Below are 23,848 nucleotides of genomic sequence, written 5' to 3'. Positions count from 1 at the left end.
AACAAGGAAGATCCTAAACGTTTCCTCAAAAAAACAAAAGGAAGATCCTAAACGGCTCCTAAAGCAACTATCTAGTGAAGTTTCAGGAGTTGTAGAGAAGAATAAGTGAAAAACCTAGAACTAAAGCTTCAAAAATGGCAATAATAGAGCTTCTCTAGTTCTGGCGCGCAAATTAATTCCCTCAATCATTACTTGTTTAACAACCCAGAGCCACATGTCCAAAAGCAAAAAACAAAACTCATAATTCATGCATGGAAATATGGCATGCCACCATCAGCTACACCTTTTCGTCTCATATATAAATAAGCACCCAATACCAAGAGTTATGCCAAGCTCTTTTGTTGATCCTCAACAACCACCTCTCCATCCTTAGAATCCAAAAGGGCTTCACATCGAGAATGGCAACCATTCATGCTGTTCATTTAGCTTTTGTTTTCGGCCTCCTTGGTACCTAACTTTCTCTCCATTTATTACCAAACTTTCCTGAATTCAGTTATATATACTATTATTCTCTAATTGCTATTCTCTGTTTCTCATCCTATACAGGTAATGTTGTATCCTTCCTCGTATACCTAGCACCACTGTAAGCTCTCTCTCTCTCTCTCTCTCTCTCTCTCTCTCTCATATGTAAGCTTATATGAAGTTGCATTTGCATCATTGTTTTTTAATCCTTCATTACCTTTTGCTTGTTAGGCCAACTTTTTCTAGGATATGCAAGAAAAAATCAACAGAGGGGTTCCAATCACTGCCCTATTCAGTAGCACTATTTAGTGCAATGTTAACCCTTTACTATGGATACTTAAAGAACCGGGCTATTATGCTAATCACCATCAATTCCATTGGGTGTGCCATTGAGTCCATATACCTTATCATATTCATGATATATGCACCCGGGAGAGCTAGGGTACTAATTCTTACTCTTAACATTTTTTCATATATGATAATCATGTTGTTTTTATTATAGGCTTATGACATATGATTTGTTTCTTTCTCTACAGATTTATACCGCAAAATTGCTTGCCTTTTTTAACCTAGGACTTTTTGGGATGATTGTGCTTTGCACCTCCCTGCTAATTAAACAAAGTTATTTGAGGCTCACAGTTGTTGGATGGATGTGTGCAATCTTTTCAGTCTCTGTTTTTGCTGCTCCTCTTAGTATCATGGTAAATTTCTTACACAAATACAAATTATATATGTTCTGCTTTAAGAATTCCAGTAACTTCACCATTTGTTGTGGTCTTTTTACTTTGTTTTTTATTTTTTGTCTATTGTGTGTGTTTTTCAGAGACTGGTTATAAAAACAAAGAGTGTGGAATTCATGCCCTTTTCACTGTCATTTTTCTTGACGATTTGTGCTACAATGTGGTTCTCCTATGGTTTATTGATAGATGATTTCTTTGTTGCGGTAAAGTGCCTTAGCTAGTTTATTGATAGATATGATTTCTTTATTCTTTTCCTTAGTTTCTTTGCTTAGAAATCATTAATTTGTTTCTTCTTGTTTTGTGTTATTAGACACCAAACATACTAGGCTTCATATTCGGAATTGCTCAGATGATACTGTACATCATTTACAAGGATAAGAAGAACGTTGTGTTGCCAGAATTTAAGGTTGAAGATGCACCAAATGGCACCATAACAAGCATCCAATTGAGCACAACCGAGACACCAGGGAAACTCAATGCCATGAATCAAACGCAAGAGTCTAAAATAGTTAAAGGGATTGGTGATGCACCTACTGAGGCAATTGAATTAAATGTGTGAGTACCCACAATGAAGTGAACAAGACATGTATTCCCAAAATGAAATTTAATACAAAATCTATGATTGATAAAAGCCAAAAAGAAAGCTTCTACTTGGTTCTAGAGGAGTGGTTTGGCAAAAGAAAAACGCAAAACGTTTTTGTTGTTTCTGTTTTTTGGGTCAGGCTTACAGACCTTCATTATTGGTGTTGTCCAACTTACTACTTACTAGTATTCAATGAATCAGTTTCTAGGGCTTACGTCAACTATTTCAAACAACTATTAATTATAAAATTAAGTATAACTTCCTAGTCCAATGGCTTTCTCCATCTCTTACTAGATTTTCAAAGTTCAAAATTGATCAAAGTGTGTCTGTCTAAAATTTCTCGACTCACTGTCACGTTTTAATGAAGTATATATATCCTCGTACTTAAATTTGATTATGTTTATGTAGCAATGAAAATTATGAAATACAAGAGGAAAAGAAACCTTATTAGCCACCGGCCCACCTCATGCATGGTCATTGGCCCAATTTGAAAAAAAAAAAAACCTCCTGTAATAATATAAATGCAAAATTGAATTCTTTTGAAGTGTGGAGTCAGCTGTACAGATATTGTTTACTTTGTAATTGTTTCTTGAGGAATGAAATTTGCTTATTCATAAATTATTTTTTTAAATGAAATTTTTTTTAGTGAAATCTAAATGGACTATTACATTATTGTCCATTTGCTACCAAAGAAAGAAAAAAAAAAACAAATATAATTGAGTGGGAAATGAAAAAAATTATAAATAACGGACACTTCATACTTTTTTCTTTTACTACAAATACTTTTATGTGATTTTAATTTACACATATTACTTTAGGGATATGAAGATAATTACGGACACTGCCTTAATGATCCATATCGATGCCTACTTGTGTTTGATCTTATAGAAATGACTAAAGTATACTTTTGGTCCTTAATATTTGATCTTGTTTTTATTATTTGACCCTAAACATTTGGTTCCATTTCAATTAATAATTTTACAATTTATTGTCAGATTAGCTTTGACACATCACTCATTTTATGCCAACTATAGTAACAAACTACATCACCCATACGCTTGGACCCAAAAAAGACAAAACAAAGCCATAGCAAACCATGGCATTAGGGAACCCAAAAAAAAAAAGACTAAAATATATTTTTGGCCCATACTTTTTGATGTTTTCATTTTATGTTTTAAAAAGTTTCATTTTCACCCATAACATATGGTTCAATTTCTTAAAGGCCCTACGTTAAATGGGTTACATATCAAGGGCCTTTTGGCACTTAACGATGAAACTACTAATGGTAATAGATATGGATAACAAGATTTTTTTTGAAAACAAAACCAAACTTTTAAGGGACAAATTGAAACTTTTAAAATGTTAAGAATCAAAATAAATAAAAAATTTCAATTGTTAAGGCGTGGAAAGGCCCAAAAATGTATTTTGGTTTATATAATTATTGTTCCTTATATCCTTGCACCTTCTTTTTTCATTTTTGGTAAATCCCCCATCCAAACGGTACCATGTATTTAAGAAATCAACAGCAATATGTATTTTATTCATATTTAACTTATATGTGACTGATTGGTGTCTTAGTTTGATAATAAAGAGCAATCATTAGGAGTGGACGCCATAGGTTCAAACTCTCTAAAAAAAAAACTTATATATGAAACGGTTCAACCAAAATAGCATATAACTTCAAAAAAAAAAAACCAAAATTATTGGCATGATTGGCTAAATCAATGTGAACTTCATGGTCATGATTGGCTAGTTACTTTGATCCCTTTCTTAACCAAGTGATATTCTTTACAGAATCTAGTTGCTTCATATATCAATCAATTATCAATCCCACGTTGGAATTCCTTCGAGTTTAAGAGGATTTACTTGGATCCCCACTAGATTATAAGAGAAAAGCAAAATTAAGGAATGTACCTTGATTGGCAAATTAGGTCTCACTATCCATTCATACTAGGCATGCCGCCATACAATACTATACTCTTTTTATATATTGCAAAAACTTGAAAGTTATTGTGTTAGGGTCACTGTATTGAGTCTTTCAAATGTGTAACTATATTGAATTTATTTCGCTTTAACAAGATAACACTGTTTGTGTTATATTATTATATTTGTATCTTGTATGTGCCATCTATTTCTAGCTTAAAGAAGTACGCAATGTGGACATCTTCTATTTTAACAAAACTTTTATTTGGAGACTATTAATTATCGATTTCAAGATTGCAATTTTCTTGTGTGGCACAAACACAAATTTTAGGTAGCTGATTAAAATTAGTTGTATCTAGCAGCAACAACAACAAAAACCAAAAAAAAAAAAAACTGCTCTATATTGCAATTTCCCACAAATTATTTTGTCCTTAGCTTCCTCCATATTTTGTTTGTTCATTTGTATAGTTCGTAGCAAGTGAGGTATTGTCCTACAAGTTGTGAAATTTAGAAAATCTATGCGATAAGCTGTTCAGAAGTTTTTTAAAAAACTACTCTACAGTTTGTTTGGTAAATAAAACAATCTATGCATAAACTCATCAAATTATATCGTTTGAATTTAAGTCATAGTATAGTGAAAAAAGTCTCTCATTCAAGTCATTTGGTAAACATAGTTGTAAAAATCTATTTATGTTGCAAGTTATTTGGAAGAAAAAGAAATTATTCGCTTGCAAATAATTCATTGAGTAAAAAAAAAAACCTATAAATTAAATTAAGTCATTACATAGAATATGTACTACAAAATTTTCTTGTTATAGATGCTATAAAATAATAATAGTAATTAAGACAAATTATATTTTAAATCTTAATAATAAATTAAATTATACAATTCTAAAAGTTTAAGTTAAAGTGTTGAACCCTTAAAATATAAAACTACTATAAATTAAACCATACAATTTTGTGAATTTCAAGTTGAACTCAAGATTTTAAAAAAACGTATCAATTTAAACCCTAGGATACAAAATTTTCTTGTTATAGATGCTATAAATAATAATAGTAATTAAGACAAATTATATTTTAAATCGTAAAATAAATTAAATCATACAATTCCAAAAGTTTAAGTTAAAGTGTTGAACTCTTAAGATATAAAACTACCATAAATTAAACTATACAGTTTTGTGAATTTCAAGTTGAATTCGGGATTTTAAAAAACATATCAATTTACATGGATGTGTTCACAATTTTTAACTAGTTCAAATTTGGCTCACTAGCATTATTTTTTTACCTACTAATAACAATTTGTATCTTCTCTTATAAAAAAAAAATAAATAAATAAAAAGTTTTTTTATAGGAAAAAGAAATTTGTATCTTCATAATTGTAAAAATTTACCTTATTGCTAAGTTATCAGCTAGTATATATATTTTATTTTATTTTATTTCTAGGAAAAAAATACCTTATCAAGAAAAAATCTAAGAGCATATTCTTTTACGACAAGGATTAATAATTGTAAAAATGTATGTGGTAAAAGATGTAATACTAAAATTAATCATATTTCTTTCTCAAAAAAAAAAAAATCATATTTAAACTTAAAATCCTAATACCACGTGTTCAGCTTTTATTACCCAGACCCAGCTTCCAAACCGACTTGAAAAGTACAGAATCTCTTCCCATTCCCATCCCAACCCTCCGAAAATTGCAAAATTAGGGTTTCACAATTCCAATTCTCTGTGATTCACAAAATTTCCTCTTCCATTTAGCTCGAATTCTAACCCCCTTTGCAACAATGAAGCAGCAGAAACGACGAGACGAGGAAAACACGGGGAAAAACAATGGCTCAAATTCGATCAAAATGAACAACAACATGAACATGAAGAAGAAGAAGAGGTTAGGTGGGGGTGGCCTTTCGCTCGAGGCATTCGCTAATGCCAAAACAAAAGGAGATTTTTACAACCCATCTCTCATAAGTACGTTTATTTTTTTCATTTATTTTGATAGAGTTTCAGTCTTTTTTCTTATATAAAGGTTTTGTTGTTTGAGTCTTTGACAATTTGTTTATTTTAGTTATTGGGTTATTTATTTCAATTTGATTTGTTTTTTGGGTTATTTTGTTGGTTCTGTTTGATGGGCATGAGGTAGTGGGACTTGAGAGCTGAGACTGTTTGGTTAAGAGCTAAATTTCTGGTTGGTTGATGAGAAAATACAGGAAAAGGAAATAAAATAATTTTGAGCTATATGGGAATAATAGTAACTTTCTAGAATTCCAAAATCTAATGTTTTATATTTACTAGTATTTGTGGAATGGGAAAAAAAATTTATGGTATTTCAGCCTAGTGGGGATGCAAACTTTAGGATTTTCAAGCTGTAGAATGCTTGTGTGATTCTATATGGTATTTCGGCTGGATGAATTTCAAAAGGCAATTTCAGTTTTAGAAACTATACAAAATTGCTATTGACCAACTTGGTTTCATAAACTTACAGAGTCTGGTTCACTTTGAAAAAGGGTTTGCTGGTTGGCCTAGTTTAGATGAATAGATGATGTTCCTCTTTGTTTCGTATTAAAGAGCTGAACTGCGTCAAGAGCGTTATAGCTCAATTGGCACCTCTTGGTGTTTCCAATGGAGACGTATAGGGTTCAAATCCTCCTACCCCCAACTATCAAATTATAAAAAAGTGAGCTGAACAGCATAGTGCATAGTATGAATTGGACAGGATTAGTATTTGTGGAATGAGAAATATTTTTTTTGATATTCCAGCCTGGTGGGGTGGGGATGCAAACTTTAGACTTTTCTAGCTGTACAATGCTTATGTAATTCTGGTCTTTTGCCTGAATGAATTTTGAAAGGAAATTATAGTTTTAAAATCTAAATACCAAATTCTTATTGACCAACTTGGTGTCATAAACTTACAGTCTCCAGTTCACTACTTTCAGTTTGAAAAAGGGTTTACTGGTTAGCCTTTTTAAAATGATATTCCTCTTTGATTCATATTAAGTGAGCTGAACTGCATTGTTTGTACTAGTAGTTTGAATCGGTTAGGACCCCCCATACAAATGAGATATGATGTGTTAGTTATTCACTGTGTTCTCAAACGGGTCAATAACTTACAAACCTTGTGAGTTGTACACTAGGACGAGGGAGACTGTAGATGTTCTTGAATTCCTTTTGAGAGAAATGTAGGCATATTCCAGCTAATAATTTAGGAAGCACCAACACTTTATTTGGGGTGCCGTACCCATGTCATACCCATACCCGTGCTTCCTAAGTAAGGGCTACAAAAATTGTTGTGTCACCATGTCATACCCATACCCATGCTTCTTAGCTAATAATATATATAATTTTTACAAATATAGAATTATGTTGGGAAATGAGCAACGAGAACATCATTTTCAAAGATGGTGATAACAATTGTTTTCAAGGATTAGAGCAAGGAAAATGAGTTGGCAGAGCAGAGAGCCATTTTTGAACCAGAGCTACATGAACTTTGATGTATATAAAAGCCACTGATTGAACTTGTTGCTGAATGGACCCCATTAATACTGTGTAACTTGGGGGCATAGAGTCTGCTGTCTGTCGAGGATAATGATCCATTATCCTCTGTTTGGTTCCTAGATGGGTGAAAGAGCAAAAAATGATACTAAACTCAAATATAAAAGAAGTGATAATGATTAAGAATTTGTTTCTTCTTGTTCTTTCCAAGAATGAAGTGGAGAAAAAATTGTTCTTTTCTGAAAGAGAATGGAAAGATGTCAGTGATTATAAATTTTGTTTTGTCATACTGTGGTATTTTAACTGACAGGTTCCTGTTTCATTTCTTTCAGAGAAGCAAAAGGAGTTTTATAAGAATGCAAAGCATGTGAAGAAGTATAAGAAGTTGCTAAAGCAACAAAGTCAGCAACATGATATTTCCTCAGCTATAAGATCTGTTGAGGTTTGATATGACATCTACTTCATCTGAATCTTAGATTGTTTTGTTGGTTTCTCTCTAAAAATAGGTTTAGACCTAAATCAAAGTGTCAAATACCACAAGTTTTTCCATAAATGATTGTATCACTACTTCTGAAATACAATTCATTACTCATGTCCTATAAAAGTTTTTTTTTTTTTAAATAAATAAAAATATATATTCTTTTTAGGTAGTATGTGGATTTCAATTTGGAGTATTAGTTCCTAGTTTGAAGTCCTAAATATCATTACATTGTTTGGATCACTTATTTAAAGCACTGATTTTGAAATAGAAAAAATGCTCGATGGCGTTTTTAAATTTATACCACTCAGAAGTCAAAACCCCAACCCCAAACCCAAACCCATCACATCCATATTGATTTGTAGTTGCATGTGGAGTTTGGAAGCTTAAGTTACATACCATTCTGGTGTTTGTTGCAGGATGAGAATGAAACTGAAGATGGAAGCAGAATGGGTATGAACAAACAGAACAAGAAGAATCTTGGTATACCCAGTTTGAAAGAAATGTATGATAAGAAGCATGAAAAGAAAGAGAAGGAAAGGATTGAGATGCAGGCAGTTCTTCAAGCAAAGAAGGAAGAGAGAGAAAGGGCTGAAGCTCGGAGGAAGGCTGCAAGAGAGAAGATGTTCAAGAAGACGAGAGCAGGCCAGCCTGTTATGAAGTATAGAATTGAGCATCTTTTGGAGACTATTCAAAATTCAGCTAAAAACTAATTGCAAAAGTTCCTCAATTAGTACTGAGCTCAATTGTACTCTGGTTGTTATAGAGCTAGATTTCCATTGGGGGTGAAAAAAAGAACCCTTGATTGTTAAACTTTTCTGTAGCAAAATTTTTCTGTGGCAATGTGATAGACGAATACAATATTTCCCCTTCCCTTTCTCCACCTGCCCCTTCTCCCCGTTCCTTTTTTTGTAACAGTAGATCTAATGGAAAGAATACAATTACTGAAAACAATTTTAATATGATAGAGAGAAATTGGTATTCTGTACTGTAAATCTGTAATCCTGCAATATTGTTTATCAGTAAAATATGTAATGTGTCATAGTATTGAATTCGTTTCATGTTTCTACCCAATTTTTTTTCTCCTCTCTCCAAAACTCTTCTCATTTTTTTTCCTTTTTCTTTTTTCATTTATTTTATTCTTTTTTAACAGTATTTTTTGGGTTATCAAATTGCATTCATGTGTAACAGTGGAAAAATATCCCTCTGAGACAGGCTAATACTTAAACGTCTATTAACTTTTTCGTTAAGTGCCTTAGTACGTTAATTTTGTAATTTTTTTATTTATTTATTTATATCAGAAGATCGTTTGCTCAATGCTCATACCTATTATACAGGATAATTCATACCAAAAGTAAAAGAAAAAGAAAAAGGAAGAAACTCTGATCATTTTATTAAAAGATTCACTGCAGCAAAACATTCTCTGCAATCAGACAAATAAGTCAGTGACTTGCAGTCACTATTTTGTACCCTTAACATGAACCATATCACTACCAAAACCCCCTCTATGTGTACTATTGACCGGGGTCATTGAAGACCAAAAGCTAAAAGCTATGAAGAAAAATTCAGATAGACCAAAAATACATCAAGCCCCAGGATCTTCAACAAAGAAAGTTGTCACTTGCCAAGGACTCAAGCAAAGCGATGAACAGCAATTACAGCCCGCCTTGGATTTGGAGGTCTGCTGCAGATGACCATAAGAGTCATAGCTATCACCAACGCCACCAGCAGTCCCATAAAATCCAAACCGCCTTCAGCTGCTAATTCCGAGCACACAAGCTTTCCCATCACCAAAGCTTCAAACAAGAACCTCCCCGCAACTCCTTTGCCAAAATAGAAGAAGAAAGAATCAGATATGCCTAAGAAAAATGAGATTGTAGTAGCATTTATTAATCTCTTGAGGTCAACTAAGACCCAGACTTTCTTAATATTTTCACGCATGATTAATATGAAGATTCTAGGAAAAAGAATAACGTTGTTGAATTCATTGTTGAAAATGGATGACTTCATACAGTGACACCGTCATACATACGCCAATACCAACATTGAAAGCTCAATGTGAATAGACTGGTTTATACATTATATTATTGAATTTGAGGGTTGGTAATTGTAAGTTCAAAATTATTGGTTTCCTGGCGGCTTTTCAGTGTTGAAAAGTCAGTATATGTCGAAATCAAATAGACACCATTACATGCCAATTAGTCCAAAACTGATATAAACAGAGGAGACTGACTGACTTGGCGTATACTACACCTGGTTTGCATCAAATTTTTTCTTTTGAGAAGTTGGGCTCACACATTTCAACTGGGCTTCTTCTCCCATCTAGAAAGGACAGGTGAAAGCCCATAGAACTCTTTTAGGTGAAAGCATAAGCCCAGATTTGTTGCAAAATGGGGTTCAAGTTTCTATGTGAGCCATGACTCCCACTCCCACAGGCACAGGTCCCCTTTACCACTTCTCCAAGGATAGGAATAGAACGTGCGCTATGGACACTGGAGTGCCATGACAATGAAATGTGATAGAGCAAGTCCTTCAAATACAAGTGAAAGAACCCAGACATGTGCAAGTGCAGTGCAGCCAGTCCTGGTCAAACAGAAGCTAGGACTAAAATGCTACCCAATATTCCTAGTTAACCACCAAGTTTGTACAACTTATCATAAAAAATCTTTAGCAAAAGTAAATATACACATAATAGAATGCAAGAACTGAAATCCTGTTGTACGAAAACCAATTTCGATTTATGGTATATGGTAAACAATGGAATTGTTATAAACACAAAAAATCTAGTTTTTTTCAAAATAGGACTGTAAGTGACAATTCATAGAATTGGATTCCAACCTGCATTTCTTTCTATGCTTTGGCAGGCTATAATCATTGTATCACAGAAGATAGGAAGCCACAATCATGATGCACACATATCGGGCTCATTTGGGAGTCATATTTGCAATTTTCACTAGTTTGGTACCAAGGAAATGGGCCATCTAAAAACTGAACCAAAGCAACTTTACCTGAACCATTTGTGATACTCAAAAAAAAAAAAAAAAAAAAACTCTGAACCATTAGTGTAACTTTATAATACAAAGCATGAATCAGTAACTGTGATATAATAATGAGTGTGGGGTGAAAGAATAAAATCAGAGTGATGAAATCAGCAAAAGAAATCATAGTAATAGTAATAAGAGAATATAAATGATGGTGATCATCAATAGAAAACGTGTGGCCATCATCAACCAATAAAATGTCTGGAATTTCATTACGCCAGCCACTTTCACACGAAGGTTACCTCTCCTTCACTTTTTTTTTTTTCTTTTTTTTTTTCTAAATTTTAATTTATTTTTTAGTTGGGTCAGTCTTGTGGGGCTGAGGGTGTCTGTGTTATGTTGTTGTCTGTCTACCTGTCCTGATTTCTTTCTGTTTTTCTTTTCTTTTATGAAATTTTGTTTATATACTTTATCTCATCTAAAAATATGTTAATCTCTGTGGCTATCTGATATTCAAATTTCACAAAGGAGGCTCACGTACAACACTACAACTTTGGTTGCTGGGTCATTTATCAGGTTGTGGTGTGGTGTAGAAAAGCGAGCGTGAATGTAGCAAAAAGTTGTGGACACCATCCAATGTCACTGAATCTATCACGTGGCTCACCAGTCGAGGCCCTCTCTCTCTCTCTCTCCAATGAAATTGAACAAAAAGTGAGAGTTACCATACCTAAGTTAGAACATTTAACTAGAGGTGCACTTCTCATGCAACTGACAGTAAAATTCTGGGCCTTTTTACATTCATTACCTGTTTGTCCTCTATAATAAGAAGCTCCATATTTTGCTGGGTGATAATTCTGGTTGGTAATCTATGTGCTTAAAAGTTCCTCAGTTTATTCCAGAAATTTATGTGCAGTGTTCAAATGTGTCTTAGAATTTTAGACCTTAAAACTGTACAATTTCGATGTCTTTTACCCCAAATATTATGAACTGCACCAATCCCATACCAGAAATTGAACCAAAACCAGACCTCATACCTTAACATCACATGCCTTTTGTTCCTTCTCCACCTTACTGAGACTTTGATGACAATGTCATTTACCTTAGAAATATCTCTCTTATTAGTTCTTCAAAATACAAAATTTTACTAAGTCAACTTTTTAAAAAATCACAACTAGCAAAAGCTGCATACCAGACACATGAACTTGATTTCTAATTTTCCAACTTTGAACAACCATTTTATATATCTCTCCTTTATTTTATTTTATTTTTTTAATGGCTACAATATGATAGGCCAGCCCTTATAGAGAGAGAGAGAGAGAGAGAGAGAGAGAGAGAGATATATATATATATATATATATATATATATATATATATATATATATATTTCCCATATCTAATAGCTGAAATTTTCTTCTCCCATGTCCCAAGTGTACAATTGAATTCGAAATGGATAATACAGTGACGAGCAACAACCATACAAGAAGTCAACTGTAATAGACGAAATTTTGCAATCGGGTAATCATCAGAGAACAGTACTAGCGTATGCACATGCCTTAACAGTCTCAAATGACCAATTCAACGGACTAAACCTCTACTGGACAAAATGGATTTCTATGGAGAGAGAAGGGAGAGGGGGGAAGTAGGGCTAGTATTTGACCGTATGGAAAATGAGGGGCAAGAAAAAAGAGGGATGGTATTGGTAGCACATGTGAGTAATATGCTAGACAAGGCAACTTATTTAACCAAATTATAATTACTACTTTACTAGTTGAGAGAGAGAGAGAGAGAGAAAAGGAAAACCCCATGTAAATGAAAGTGGAAACTGGAAAGAAAGAACAAATGGGAACACAGCGGCACTTTGAAGACTACTAGGGACCCCAGCAAAATTTGATGAACATCAAAAATATGCCAAAAGAGGCAAAACCTTCCTTCGAAACTTAAAAAAGAGAGGTCTTTCCCAGCAAGTCTAAAGAATGAAAACCTGCAAGTGGGGGCTGCACAAGAAAAAGAGAGCTTGGACCACGAACTGCATATAAAAATACAACCTTTACCCACCATACATTGGTTCTACACTTACAGACAATGGATATGGTGCATTATTATTCAAACAATAAACAGAAGATTGATAGTAACCAAGAAAATGGCACTCAACTGGTAAACCTCTAAAAGGTTGAAAGAATGATAATTAAACTCAACATTACAAATACAATTACAGAAATGTATTTAGAACATGAAATCTTATTCCTTCAGTAGGTAACACCGACACAACTGAGTCCAAAAGATAATTAATTCCTGATGAAAACAAGGAAATATGAATGCATAAACATGCAGAAGTCTGCAAATAGTCTACATGCTTCCTGCCGAATAAAATTACAACTCTTTTTGATACACATACAACAACAAGAGCTTTAACTCCTCTTATTAATCACTAATCAGTATCCCATAGCTCAGCCAAGTGTAAAATGAGCGGCAATCGAGCTCTTGATCCTCTGTATACACTTCCCAACCTTGCTCCCACTCCAATCAGGGCTGCAATTATATTAAACTACATAAAAGTAAATGCGAAACAATTTAGTACCAATGTACCATATAGACCATATACCTGTTATACCCATGCACACACCTGGGGTTTGATTTAAGGAGAATAACACATGGGGATAGCAGTCAGGAAAGCCCCAATACAGAATTTTCATCCTTTGTCCAAACAAAACCAGGCATGTCAAACCTTTGTCCAGAGATCGTCCTATATATGTAGAGCTTCTCAACTGGACAGCTTTCTGGTCTTGAACCTGGGGGGCCCCTCTCGTCAATAACCTCAACATTAAGCCTCGGCATCTTCTGACCTAGCAGCTTACATGCTCCGAAACTCACAGAGCAAGAAGACATCCAAAGGGATCGCATTGTCTCCAGCTTTGCAGCATTGGCCAAAAGAGCTTTGTCACCAAAGGGGCAGTCCCTAATCTCAAGTTTTCTAAGGTTTTCACAACCAGATAGTACATGATGGAGCCCCAGATCACTATCTCCAGCAAAAGCCACAGACAGCATCTCTAATTTTTTGCCATAAGTCCCAATGTACTCAAACACTCGATCAGTAAGGAGACCAGAAAGGGAAAGCCGCCTTAGATCCTTGCAGTGCTCAACAATGGCTCCAAATCCCACATCAAGTGATTGATGGTTAAGGTAATCAGGAGTCCGTGGCTCAATAATACAAAGACGAAACCTTGTCATGTTAGGTCGATTCCTGGCAATGGTCCTTAAGGCATCATTAGACATTTGACGGCAGAAGTACAGAACTGAATGCAGCTTTGGGCAGCCTTCAGAAACAGAGACAAGTCCCTGTTCTGTCAACAATACATTTGGTTCTACACCAAATGGCTCTGATGGAAATACCCTCAATTCTCGCAGATCCTTGCAAGATGCTGCAAGGGCTTCTAGGCCCAAGTCTTCAATGTAATCCAGCACCTGTAGTCATGTTCTCAGTCATTACAGGAAAAATAAGCAACAGGAACATGTTTGTGTCCAACACTAGGACCATAAAACAAGTAAATTTTGAAAAACATCATATATAAAACCAGACATACCCATAACTTCTGCAAATTCTGACATTGGCTAACTAGCTTGATAAGATCAGAACTTTGGATAGTGGCTGCATAGCTCAAGTTCAACGACGTTAACCTAGGACAGATAGGATAAACAACTGGAAGATAACCTGGGGCTACATCCCAAAAACCAGACAGGCTCTTAAGTTCTTTGCACCCAGAGAATGCCCCCGATAGGTTCGAGAAAACATCTGGTCGCAAGTCAGACGCTTCCCCAGTGCCTAACTCAACCAACTGAGGTGCCCGACGAAGTAGGTTTGCAAGCCTGTCAAGGGGCACAGCACGATTGAGCCGAAGAGTCCTCAGGTTGGGGCACCTACCCACCAGGCGCTCCAAGGCTGTGAAGCTCACCTCAGAGTTCAAACAGGCAATGTTAAGGGACACCAGTGAGGTGTAGTTATCAGGAAAGTGGCTGAGCCAATGTCCACTCGACTGATTCAAGTCCTCCACTTCACTCTCCCTCAAGTCCAGCTCTCTCAAATTCCTTTAATGCATCAATAAATACAAAAAAATTACAAACACTTCTACTGATATTAGTATATTACTGCATCAAGCAATTGAGCATAACCAACCCACATTTTACAAAACTCTTAACTGTCTACAAATATAAACAAGTTTGTAATTTGTCCCCTTATATATCATCCACAATGACAAAGATCATTTTTTTAATTTCTGGGTAAGTAGCAATGAAACACATTACAACACAAAAGCAAATCATTTATTGTTTTCCAATCTTAGAACCCAGATTCCCAGAACCCCAAAACAGATAATTTTTTTAAAATAAAAAAAAAATCAAACATTGTTCACATTGTTACATATATCTTACAAAACTCTTAACTGTCCACAAACATAAACAAGCTTGTAACTTTGCCCCCGTATATATCATCCACAATGACAAAGATCACTTTTTAAATAAAAAAAAAATTTGGGTAAGTATCAATGAAACACATTACAGCCCAGAAGCAAATCATTTATTGTTTTCTAATCTAAGAACCCAGATTCCCAGAACCCCAAAACAAAACAAAAAATCAAACTATTATTCCCTAAAAGCAAACAAACACAATCAGAAACTAGTACAAGGAGAATCTTCCTTAAATCAACATTTTAACTCAATACAACAAGATTCATTCATTTGACCACCAATTACTTAAAAGTAAGAACCAAAAAAAAAGTGACCAGCCCCACCTCACCCCAAAAAAAGAAAAAATAGAACCCAAGTAATCTTGACTAGATTTTCCACATTAACCAGTGTCCTCCCAGATCCACAATACAGAAAAAAACAGTAAATAAAGCAAAGTAACACTAACTATAACTAACAACCAAAACACATTTTTACTAAAAAGAAAAAACAACAATGCAACAAAACCCAAGTTCGATATTCAACTTTTTCAACTAAAAACCAGATCTTCAACACAAAAAGTTTGAATCTTTCAATTTGGGTTAAGCTAAACCTGCAATTAGCAGCAATGACAGCCAGTCCTTCAGTCGAAAAACCTTCACACGAGGAAAGCACAAGAACCTTAAAGTTCTTGAACGACTTAGAAATGAGTTCCAAGCTGTCGTCCGAGATGACCATGCGCTTCAACCGAATCTCTTCGAGCCAAGGATAAGCCGTGGAAGCCGCCGCGATCCACGGGGACACGTAGGCGCCCCAACCTTCGGGTACGAGGTTGAAATCAGCGAAGTGCGGCTTACCTTTGAGCTCCAAACACCTAACGTCCGGGAAGCGTTTGATCAGTATCAAGGGGCTGACAGCGTAGCAGTTGCCCACGAACACTCTCCTCCGGCTCCAACGTTCGATCTCGTACCACGATTGACACACGGTCGAGATCGCGTTCCTGTCTTTGTCTCTCTCTATGAATGAGAACACGTGTTCCAACACTTCTTCTGGGAACGAACTACCCATCATCATCTTCATGTGAAAAAGAAACACAACACAGACAGACAGTTTTTTTTTTTTTTTTTTTTTTTGGTTTTCAAAGCTCAGAGAGAGAGTTTCCAAAGTGACACACACGCAAAGTGAAGCAAAGCTAAAAACTGTTAGATCTGAGAGTGCATTTCACAATATATGAGAGAGGGAGAGAGAAGAGGATAAGGATTATTTGTTTGTGTTGTGTTGTGTTGTGCGTAGTGGGGTGAGGTTAGAATTTAACCAGGGTTAAAGAAATGAGGGTGTGATGGAGGGTTGTGATTGTGACACGTGTAGGGTTGGCTTTTTATGTTATCCATTTTGGCAACGAACGTGAGCCGCATGAAAAAATAAAAAAGAGAGGTGTACGTAAAAGAGTGTTGAGAATTTGGGTTTAAGTTGGCTATCCTTTGAGCTCCAAACACAAAACAGGTATCACTTTAAACGACTCTAGTCAGGCTAAGTATAAAACTCGAATGCAAAATAATATCGAGTTATTTAAAAAACAGTTTGATTTACTTATAGTCCTAAATTGTGAAATTTTGAGATTATTAGTGAGATTGGGGAAAGTTTTGTAAAGTGTTATGATGTGTAGCGTAATGGGGTGGATGATAGGGAATCTCATGATTCGGATTGCACGGCTGGATCTGAGGCCGAGGATATTGCGGGGACCACAAAATTTGGAGACAAATTATATAAAACAAGAAAATTTTAAGTTTAAAAAAAGAGAGAGAGAGAGAGAAGAAATTTATTTGAAAAAAAAAAATGTAGAAGGGAAGGTTAAAAATAATAAGGAATGATATGATGTGAAATATGGTTATGATGACATCATGGGGCGTCCAATCATCGTGACTATTTTGATCTATCATTCAGTCTCATATAGATAGATAGATATAGATGGGTACTCTTACCCATTATATGATTTTGTACTGGTTAACTGATAAGTAGGAAGTGGTAACACCACCATTTGTGCATTTCCGACGGCCATGCATGGTTTGTATAATTGCAAATATAATTTTAGAGTTATAATATTTTATAGGAAGTTAGATGTTATTGTTCAAATCTGAACTTATTGTTTTTTGCCTAAATAATTACAGTTAATAACAATTTATTACTTAAAATTTGTTGTAAAAATAATGTAGATATATTATTTCTCTATAAGTTATCATCTACTTTGTTTTTTAATGATCTAATTAAGCTTTAATAACTTTATTTGCACCAAATATCTTAGAATTGTTGTGCTCACAAATTATTATTAGTGTACAAAATAAAAAATTGTTAGTGTTCTCTTTGAAAACTAGTAATGCTTGTTATAATAGAAGAAGAACAGTATTAACGAGTACCGTTAAGTGTTTGTTTAAAAAATTGTTTTAGTTAAATCTTTGTGCTTTATGGTAAATTTTTCATTAACTTTATAGGATATGGAGCTAATAAATCTTACTTTTTGAGATTTACATGTCACTTTAATAATATTTTCAATCCCTCATTAATTCATACTAATTTTTTTATTAGCTTAACCTCACAATAATTCATTTTTAAGAAGCACCTTAGAGTGCTTGTGCTCGTTAACATTTTTCATAAAAGAAAAATGCCAATATTACTTTTTAAAACAACCCCGCATAAAACTCATGTAATATTTGGGTTTCTAAGTTTCATCACTTTATTGCAATCTACTTTATTAATTCAAATGGGCTACGGTTGTGTTTTAGAGGGTGGTTGATAAACCAAATCTCTATCTTAAACTTTTTATTTTCTAGTTTTGTAAAGTTTATATTTGAAATTGGTGTATTATTGTTTTGATAATAAAAAAGTATTAATTTTAAGTATAAATGATTTAGTCTTGCTTCACTTCTTTTAAGTATAACTCTGCATTTCCTCACATTTAGTAAATAAACAAATAAGTAGATTCAAATGCACACAGTTTTAAGCTAGTTTTATTTTTAATTAATTAATGTAGATGTATAAACTAGTTTTGTGATCATTCAAAAACCTATTGTGTTATATATAAATTATGCACTGTGCCACAAATTTAATTCATAATCTATTTTTTTAACGAATTAGATTATTCTTCTCCAAAACAAGAAAAAAAATTATGATAACAAGATCTTGACATGATTAATTGATGGCTACTGTTTTTTTTTTTTTTTTTACAAGTACTTGAGAAAGAAAAGGAAATATCATAGAGCAAGGAAAGAATAAATCATGATTTCGTTATGGAAGCCCTATCATTAAGAAAAAGTTAAAAATGAAAAGCTTGTTAACCCAAATGAATGGTCATAATAATGAAGCTCAGAAAATTGATTAAAGTACACCAATACAACTGCACGTAGCATCTTAATCAAGACCTTTTATACAGTGTACGGACAGAAGAAGGTAATGTAGCAGAGAGTTTTTTTTTTTTTTTTTACACGTACACCCAAAAAAAGAAAGGCCCAAAAAAAACAAAAAGCCTTAAAGTGAGTAGTAACTTCCTTTTGATTCTTTACCACATATGGTAAAAATCAAAAAAACAAAATTACTGGACCCCAATGATGGGAAAATGTCGAATTTAGCCTCTGTCGAATTATTAGTTTCACATAAATTGGGGGGGTACTCCTGTCAGTCTGTGAAAAGGACATAGTATTATGGGGTCGTATTGGTTCAGCATGGAGTTTCTGGACCTGTCTTTTTTTATGTCTTAAAAGAAATCAAAATAATTCTCAGCAAAAAAAAAAAAAATGTCTTAAAAAAACTCAACGATCCAGATTCTTTACCTTGCAAGAGAAACCATCTAGACCGTTGGTTGGACCCTTTTGTTATTGTCTCTACTACTAACATACTTATGTAAACGAAAACATTGGTTTAGGAAACAGCAAAAAGTGTTTCATAAAATATTGTCGAATTTCATCTCAGAAATTTAGGAGTGTTATTGTTAATAAAGAGAAAATTTATATGATACTCCAAGCAATGGCGAAGCTAGGATTTTAATCTAGAGGGGGCAAAATCAAAAGACGATATTAAAAGTGAAATTTATCTAAAAAACATTAATCAACAATAATAACAAAATAAATAAGCAATTGTAAGCACATATGAATATATTTCATATTATTAAAATAAATAAACAAAAACAACCAGTTTATAGCTACTAAAAAATTTACAAACTGATGGAGTAAAAATATGATTAGTGTTACTTAAAAAATATAATGAATAAATGTTTGAAATTATTTTTTGTGATTGGTGACATGCCAATTTGTAAGACAGAAGTAGTAAAATTTGTAATATTTCTAGCATCATTCAAAGATAAAATGCTGTGAAAAATATCATAAATAATAAAAATGGTGTAAATAATGATATAAAATAAAACATAAAAAAATAGTGAAATAGGGTGGTTTGGTCACTTTCAAGTTTCAACAAGTAGAAGTCTTTTTTTCCCCCCCTCCATGTGACTATTAATACAAAAAAAAAAAAAAAGGAGTTAGGGGGGCAGGTGCCCCCCCTCGCCCCCCTCTGGCTCCGCCAGTGACTCCAAGAGTATTGGTTTAGATAACATTTTTAGAAATTTTCTTATTTTTGCAAGAGCTTCAACCACGCTCTTGATAATTGTTATTTATCATTAAAAAAAACACTAATTAGTTTTTGGTATAGGTGGAGATTAGATCTCAGATTTCCTATTCAACAACAAAAGACTTTAATAATTGAGATAAATGCAACCAACATTTAGAAAAAATTTATAAGAAAAGAAAAAATAAATTAATATTTTTACTTTTTTATATTTTCTATAAAAGTAATATAAAAAATTTCTTAAAATAATTAATTAATAAATATTTTAAGGGCACCCTTGACACAACTCTTATTATAAATAAATACATCAGTGTCATTAAATTTCAATTGTAATATTTTATTAGCTAGCTGAGTTGGCTTGCACGTAAAGTCGATTTTTAATTGGTGAGAAATCACGATTAAGATTAATAAAAAAAGGGGGTCTGATTAATTAATTAAAAATGAATGGGATTTAATTATTAAGCCCACGCTTGGTTCTCCGGGAATCTCTCTTCCCCCTCGAGTGGAATGGCTTGGACTTTGCTGTATATTTTGTAGTGATGCCACTCACTTGCTAACACTTTGAAAAATGTTTTTTGGAAACCGATTTCTAGGAGATATAAGCAAAGAAAAAATTAATTAATTAAAAAAAATGAGAAATAATCATACCCTTTGCCTTGATTGATGCCTTGGTACCATTTGATTAATCAAATTTTTATGACTTCGGGATAAACTTAATACTGTTTTTTTTTTCTTTTTCTTTTTTCTTTTTTTTTTCAACTTTTAAAAAAAAAAATTGTACTATTACATATGCTTTGGTATTCTATGTTAATCACCTACACGTGAAGCAGCAAAACCAATGTCGAGGAATTGAAAAAAGAAAATGCAAAAAAAAAAAAAAAAAAACTCTCTCATACGTGACAGCGGAGCGAAATGCATGCCGGTACACATGCTATTTACTCATGGCAAAGTTTTCTTTGTTCATCGATTTTGCTGAAATTGTGTTTGAAGCACAAAAGTCTTTATAGTATTAGTATAAACCACACAAAGCCCGTAACTAACAAGATGGGAGTTTGAGTGGGATCCAAGTAGAGTTCGAGCTATATGAAAAAAAAAAAATATATATATATATATATATATAGCCAAAATAGGATTTTATCTATTTTTGCAAAATTTTCCAACAAAATGTCTTTATTTTTTTAGTTTGATTGTCTACAATTCGATTTTTGCCAAATCGAGTTTAAAATAGGGGCATATTCCTAAATAATTTTAAACAGAAAATATTTTATTGAAAAGTTTCAACGAAATAGATATATTCCTATATTGGCCATATATATTTACGTTTGCATGAAATATATACTTAGTTTCCATTTTGTTTGACGTTTTACGATATTAAAAGAGTGTTTTTAATATTAAAAACTTTGTTTTATAATCACAATTCTTTATAGTATTTTTTATAAATGTTCATTTTAAACTCAAAACACAAATTTTCAACTATTTATACAAACGCATCTTACATACTTTTAAGTGTATTAATTTAAAGCATACAATTTCATTCATTAGACATTAAAACCTCTATTATTTTCCATTATATGTAACAATAATGGAGCAAATGTTAGGACCATAATACACCTAAAAAAACCACACCATTTTATCACTTGCCACCTCTACGCCAAAGCATTTAATTCCTCGTACATTATTAAATTTGTTATTAATTTAGAGAGAGAGAGAGAGAGTTCAAAAGAAACCAGTACATGGGATCTCTCAATCTATAGCTATGTTTCTTCTGAATTTCCTTCTTATTTCGTACCTTTAACACTTATGAAGGTGAAAAGCAATGTAATGCAACGAAGAAATAGAAGGAAAACAGAGAAAGATTGAAGAGAGACGTGTACCACATGCATGCACAAGATTTTATTTCTCACACGATAGATAGAGAGATAGATGAAGGACAGGGAATAAATAGGATGCTAGATGAACAATGCGACATGTATATAAAAAAAATCATAAAGTCGGAACGTAGAGGTAGTAGAAATGTCTAATATATTTCAAACACCTTTAAATTTCCTTCTTACAGGTGCCTTTAAAACTTATGAAAGGTACCTAAAATTTGTATAAATTTGGGAAGGTAGAGGTACTAAAATTTATGATGTTTATCAGTTTATGCCCAATAGTAATGAAGTAGATTCTAGCTAGTTTAACTCACCAAAACAATAATCAGTACTCCTTGTACTACGTACAACACGAAAGAGATCGATGCAAGGACATACATACTGTTTCGCTGGTTTTGTTTTAATTTCTACTGAGTTTCATTCATATTTGTGTTTGTACTTTGTACAATCTATGGAAGTAATTAATAAAACAATGTTACTTTGGCCTTTTTAGAGCATCAACCATGGTTATTTCAATTCTATCTTATTTTACTATCTCAAGAAATCACTTTATCAATTATACAATACCATTTTTTAATACATTCAACATTCAAATTTTTATTTTTCTATTTTACCCATTAAAATAATATATCTTTACAGTAAAATATATTTTTTGTTTTTTTGTTTTTTTTTCCAATTTTATCCTCCGCACACGTGTAACTTCCAAAATCCTCCATTACTTTACTTTTCACTTTCTTCCAGACTCCTCCTCCATCATCCATATCAACTCAATTTCTCCACACAACTCCTCCATCATCCATATCAACCCAAATCGGCAAAACTTAAAAATTTCAAAAAAAAACTCATTAACACCCACGCCAATCACAACACCACAGCCACCACAACTCCACCAATCTCATCACCCACCGATCTCCGCCACGCCAATCTCGCTACCCATCATTCTCCACCACACCGATCTCCACCATTGTCAACACCCACGCCGATCTCGTCAAAACCCACGCCAATCTCCACCATTGTCAAAACCTACGACCCACCATCGTTAACAAAAAATCCAAGGTCTGCAACGAAACCAGATCACAACAAATCACAACCCAAACATCTCCGACATCTGCGACAAAATCCTCAAACTCCTTGACACTAGACTCATCCCCTCCATCGCCACTGGCGACTCCAAGGTCTTCTACCTCAAGCCCCAGCACCGATGCAAGCTTTGAACATGGAGAGAGAGATGAAGTGAGAGTCAAAATGTGAGAGAGAGAGAGAGAGAGAGAGAGAGAGAGATGAGAGACCGTGGAAAGAGAAAATACATAATATATTAATATATTTTTTACCATTGCACAATTGTTTTTTTTTTTTTTTTTTGCAATAGTGTTTGTTTACAACATCTAATGGAGTGTACATTTTGGGCCTCAATTGTAAAATAGGCCTACATTTGGGATATGCCCAATATGTTAGTGATGTTCTTAGGTGTGTATGCATTTGCTACTTATTAATGGAATTGTCATATGGAGTGTTTATATTGTCCAATGGATGAAAGGACATGATTCAATTTTTTGAATATGCGCAAAACTTTTTTCTTTTAGACTTTAACCCTTTTAATTTTGCATTTCTAAGTAGGGTGTGATAAAAAAAAATTTTAAAAATGTTTGATGCTTTGTTATATCAAACTTGTTAGTGCTATAAAATCCACGCAAGTCAACTTTACCATAATACATTATCGTTTCAAAAGAAAAATCAAGTGGAATCTTTTGCATAATTAGTAGATTAACGAAATTCTATGCTTCAATAGCTCAACAAACACAAGTAAAAACTCACCCCCAAAAAACAAAAAAAACAAAAAATCAATTCCAATTGATAAGAACACGCAAGGATTGATTTTGATATATGAAAAGGCTTTATAGAGTAGCATCGTATACTGCAATTGATGGAAACTTTAGAAAACAAACAAAAAAAAAAAAAAAAGGAAAGAAACGAAAAAAAATCACATCAATCTTTTCCTCTCTTTTTTTTTTTTTTTTTTTTTGGGAGGAGAGGAGGGCAAAATCTTTTCTAAACGTCATTTTCTGGGGAGTAGAAAGTCGAAAACTTTTTTTTTTTTTTTTTTTTGATGAAAGGAAGTCGAAAACATATATAGCATTCACTCTTTTCCTTGTATATTCTTATTCCCCGTGGACCCTAATCTTTTGAGCTTATAGATTAAAAAAGTGGGGACAAGAGTGTTAAGCACAGATAACGCGTCTTAATCATTATTTACTACTATCTATCTTTTCTTCTTT

The 23,848-nt window shown here is 33.4% G+C and overlaps 3 protein-coding genes and 1 long non-coding RNA gene across 5 annotated transcripts; 2 read left to right on the top strand and 2 right to left on the bottom strand.

Moving 5' to 3' along the window:
* The first annotated feature begins 316 nt into the window (after nt 1–316).
* On the top strand, nt 317–1,976 carry LOC142613959 (bidirectional sugar transporter NEC1-like). Of its 2 annotated transcripts, XM_075786482.1 has the most exons (6): nt 332–447; nt 547–583; nt 694–904; nt 999–1,163; nt 1,286–1,405; nt 1,513–1,974. In XM_075786482.1, the coding sequence occupies exons 1-6, from the start codon at nt 399–401 to the stop codon at nt 1,759–1,761; spliced, it is 831 nt and encodes a 276-aa protein (XP_075642597.1). In that variant the 5' UTR covers nt 332–398; the 3' UTR covers nt 1,762–1,974. The 2 variants fall into 2 exon arrangements, with proteins under 2 accessions (XP_075642596.1, XP_075642597.1); XM_075786481.1 differs by lacking the exon at nt 1,286–1,405 and having other exon boundaries at nt 317–447; nt 1,513–1,976.
* Nucleotides 1,977–5,315: 3,339 nt separating this feature from the next.
* Nucleotides 5,316–8,720, top strand: LOC142614300 (uncharacterized). The gene is made up of 3 exons (XM_075786888.1): nt 5,316–5,673; nt 7,527–7,636; nt 8,092–8,720. The coding sequence occupies exons 1-3, from the start codon at nt 5,493–5,495 to the stop codon at nt 8,383–8,385; spliced, it is 585 nt and encodes a 194-aa protein (XP_075643003.1). The 5' UTR covers nt 5,316–5,492; the 3' UTR covers nt 8,386–8,720.
* A 322-nt stretch (nt 8,721–9,042) lies between these two features.
* LOC142614299 (uncharacterized) lies at nt 9,043–10,775 on the bottom strand. Its single transcript, XR_012840396.1, has 2 exons — nt 10,511–10,775; nt 9,043–9,495 (listed from the first exon to the last, which is right to left on the bottom strand). It is a non-coding gene; the product is annotated as an uncharacterized LOC142614299 (long non-coding RNA).
* A 2,025-nt stretch (nt 10,776–12,800) lies between these two features.
* LOC142613355 (protein TRANSPORT INHIBITOR RESPONSE 1-like) lies at nt 12,801–16,318 on the bottom strand. The gene is made up of 3 exons (XM_075785672.1): nt 15,704–16,318; nt 14,235–14,736; nt 12,801–14,115 (listed from the first exon to the last, which is right to left on the bottom strand). Exons 1-3 carry the CDS (start codon nt 16,168–16,170, stop codon nt 13,318–13,320), a joined length of 1,767 nt encoding a protein of 588 aa, XP_075641787.1. The 5' UTR covers nt 16,171–16,318; the 3' UTR covers nt 12,801–13,317.
* Nucleotides 16,319–23,848: the final 7,530 nt, after the last annotated feature.

Source organism: Castanea sativa, chromosome 10 (genome assembly GCF_040712315.1).
Source record: "Castanea sativa cultivar Marrone di Chiusa Pesio chromosome 10, ASM4071231v1".
Taxonomy (NCBI): Eukaryota; Viridiplantae; Streptophyta; class Magnoliopsida; order Fagales; family Fagaceae; genus Castanea; species Castanea sativa.
Note: the sequence above shows the minus strand (reverse complement) of the source record. Positions and strands in the feature narration are given on the sequence as shown.

Excerpts from the sequence above, each read along its gene's own strand:
- LOC142614300 (XM_075786888.1), top strand. The coding sequence starts at position 5,493 with ATGAAGCAGCAGAAACGACGAGACGAGGAAAACACGGGGAAAAACAAT. Across the intron at positions 5,674-7,526 it reads TTACAACCCATCTCTCATAA|AGAAGCAAAAGGAGTTTTAT; the intron begins GTACGTTTATTT and ends CATTTCTTTCAG. Across the intron at positions 7,637-8,091 it reads CAGCTATAAGATCTGTTGAG|GATGAGAATGAAACTGAAGA; the intron begins GTTTGATATGAC and ends TGTTTGTTGCAG.
- LOC142613959 (XM_075786482.1), top strand. The coding sequence starts at position 399 with ATGGCAACCATTCATGCTGTTCATTTAGCTTTTGTTTTCGGCCTCCTT. Across the intron at positions 584-693 it reads CTCGTATACCTAGCACCACT|GCCAACTTTTTCTAGGATAT; the intron begins GTAAGCTCTCTC and ends TTTGCTTGTTAG. Across the intron at positions 1,164-1,285 it reads CTGCTCCTCTTAGTATCATG|AGACTGGTTATAAAAACAAA; the intron begins GTAAATTTCTTA and ends TGTGTTTTTCAG.
- LOC142613355 (XM_075785672.1), bottom strand. The coding sequence starts at position 16,170 with ATGAAGATGATGATGGGTAGTTCGTTCCCAGAAGAAGTGTTGGAACAC. Across the intron at positions 14,737-15,703 it reads GTCATTGCTGCTAATTGCAG|GAATTTGAGAGAGCTGGACT; the intron begins GTTTAGCTTAAC and ends GATGCATTAAAG. Across the intron at positions 14,116-14,234 it reads AGAATTTGCAGAAGTTATGG|GTGCTGGATTACATTGAAGA; the intron begins GTATGTCTGGTT and ends ACATGACTACAG.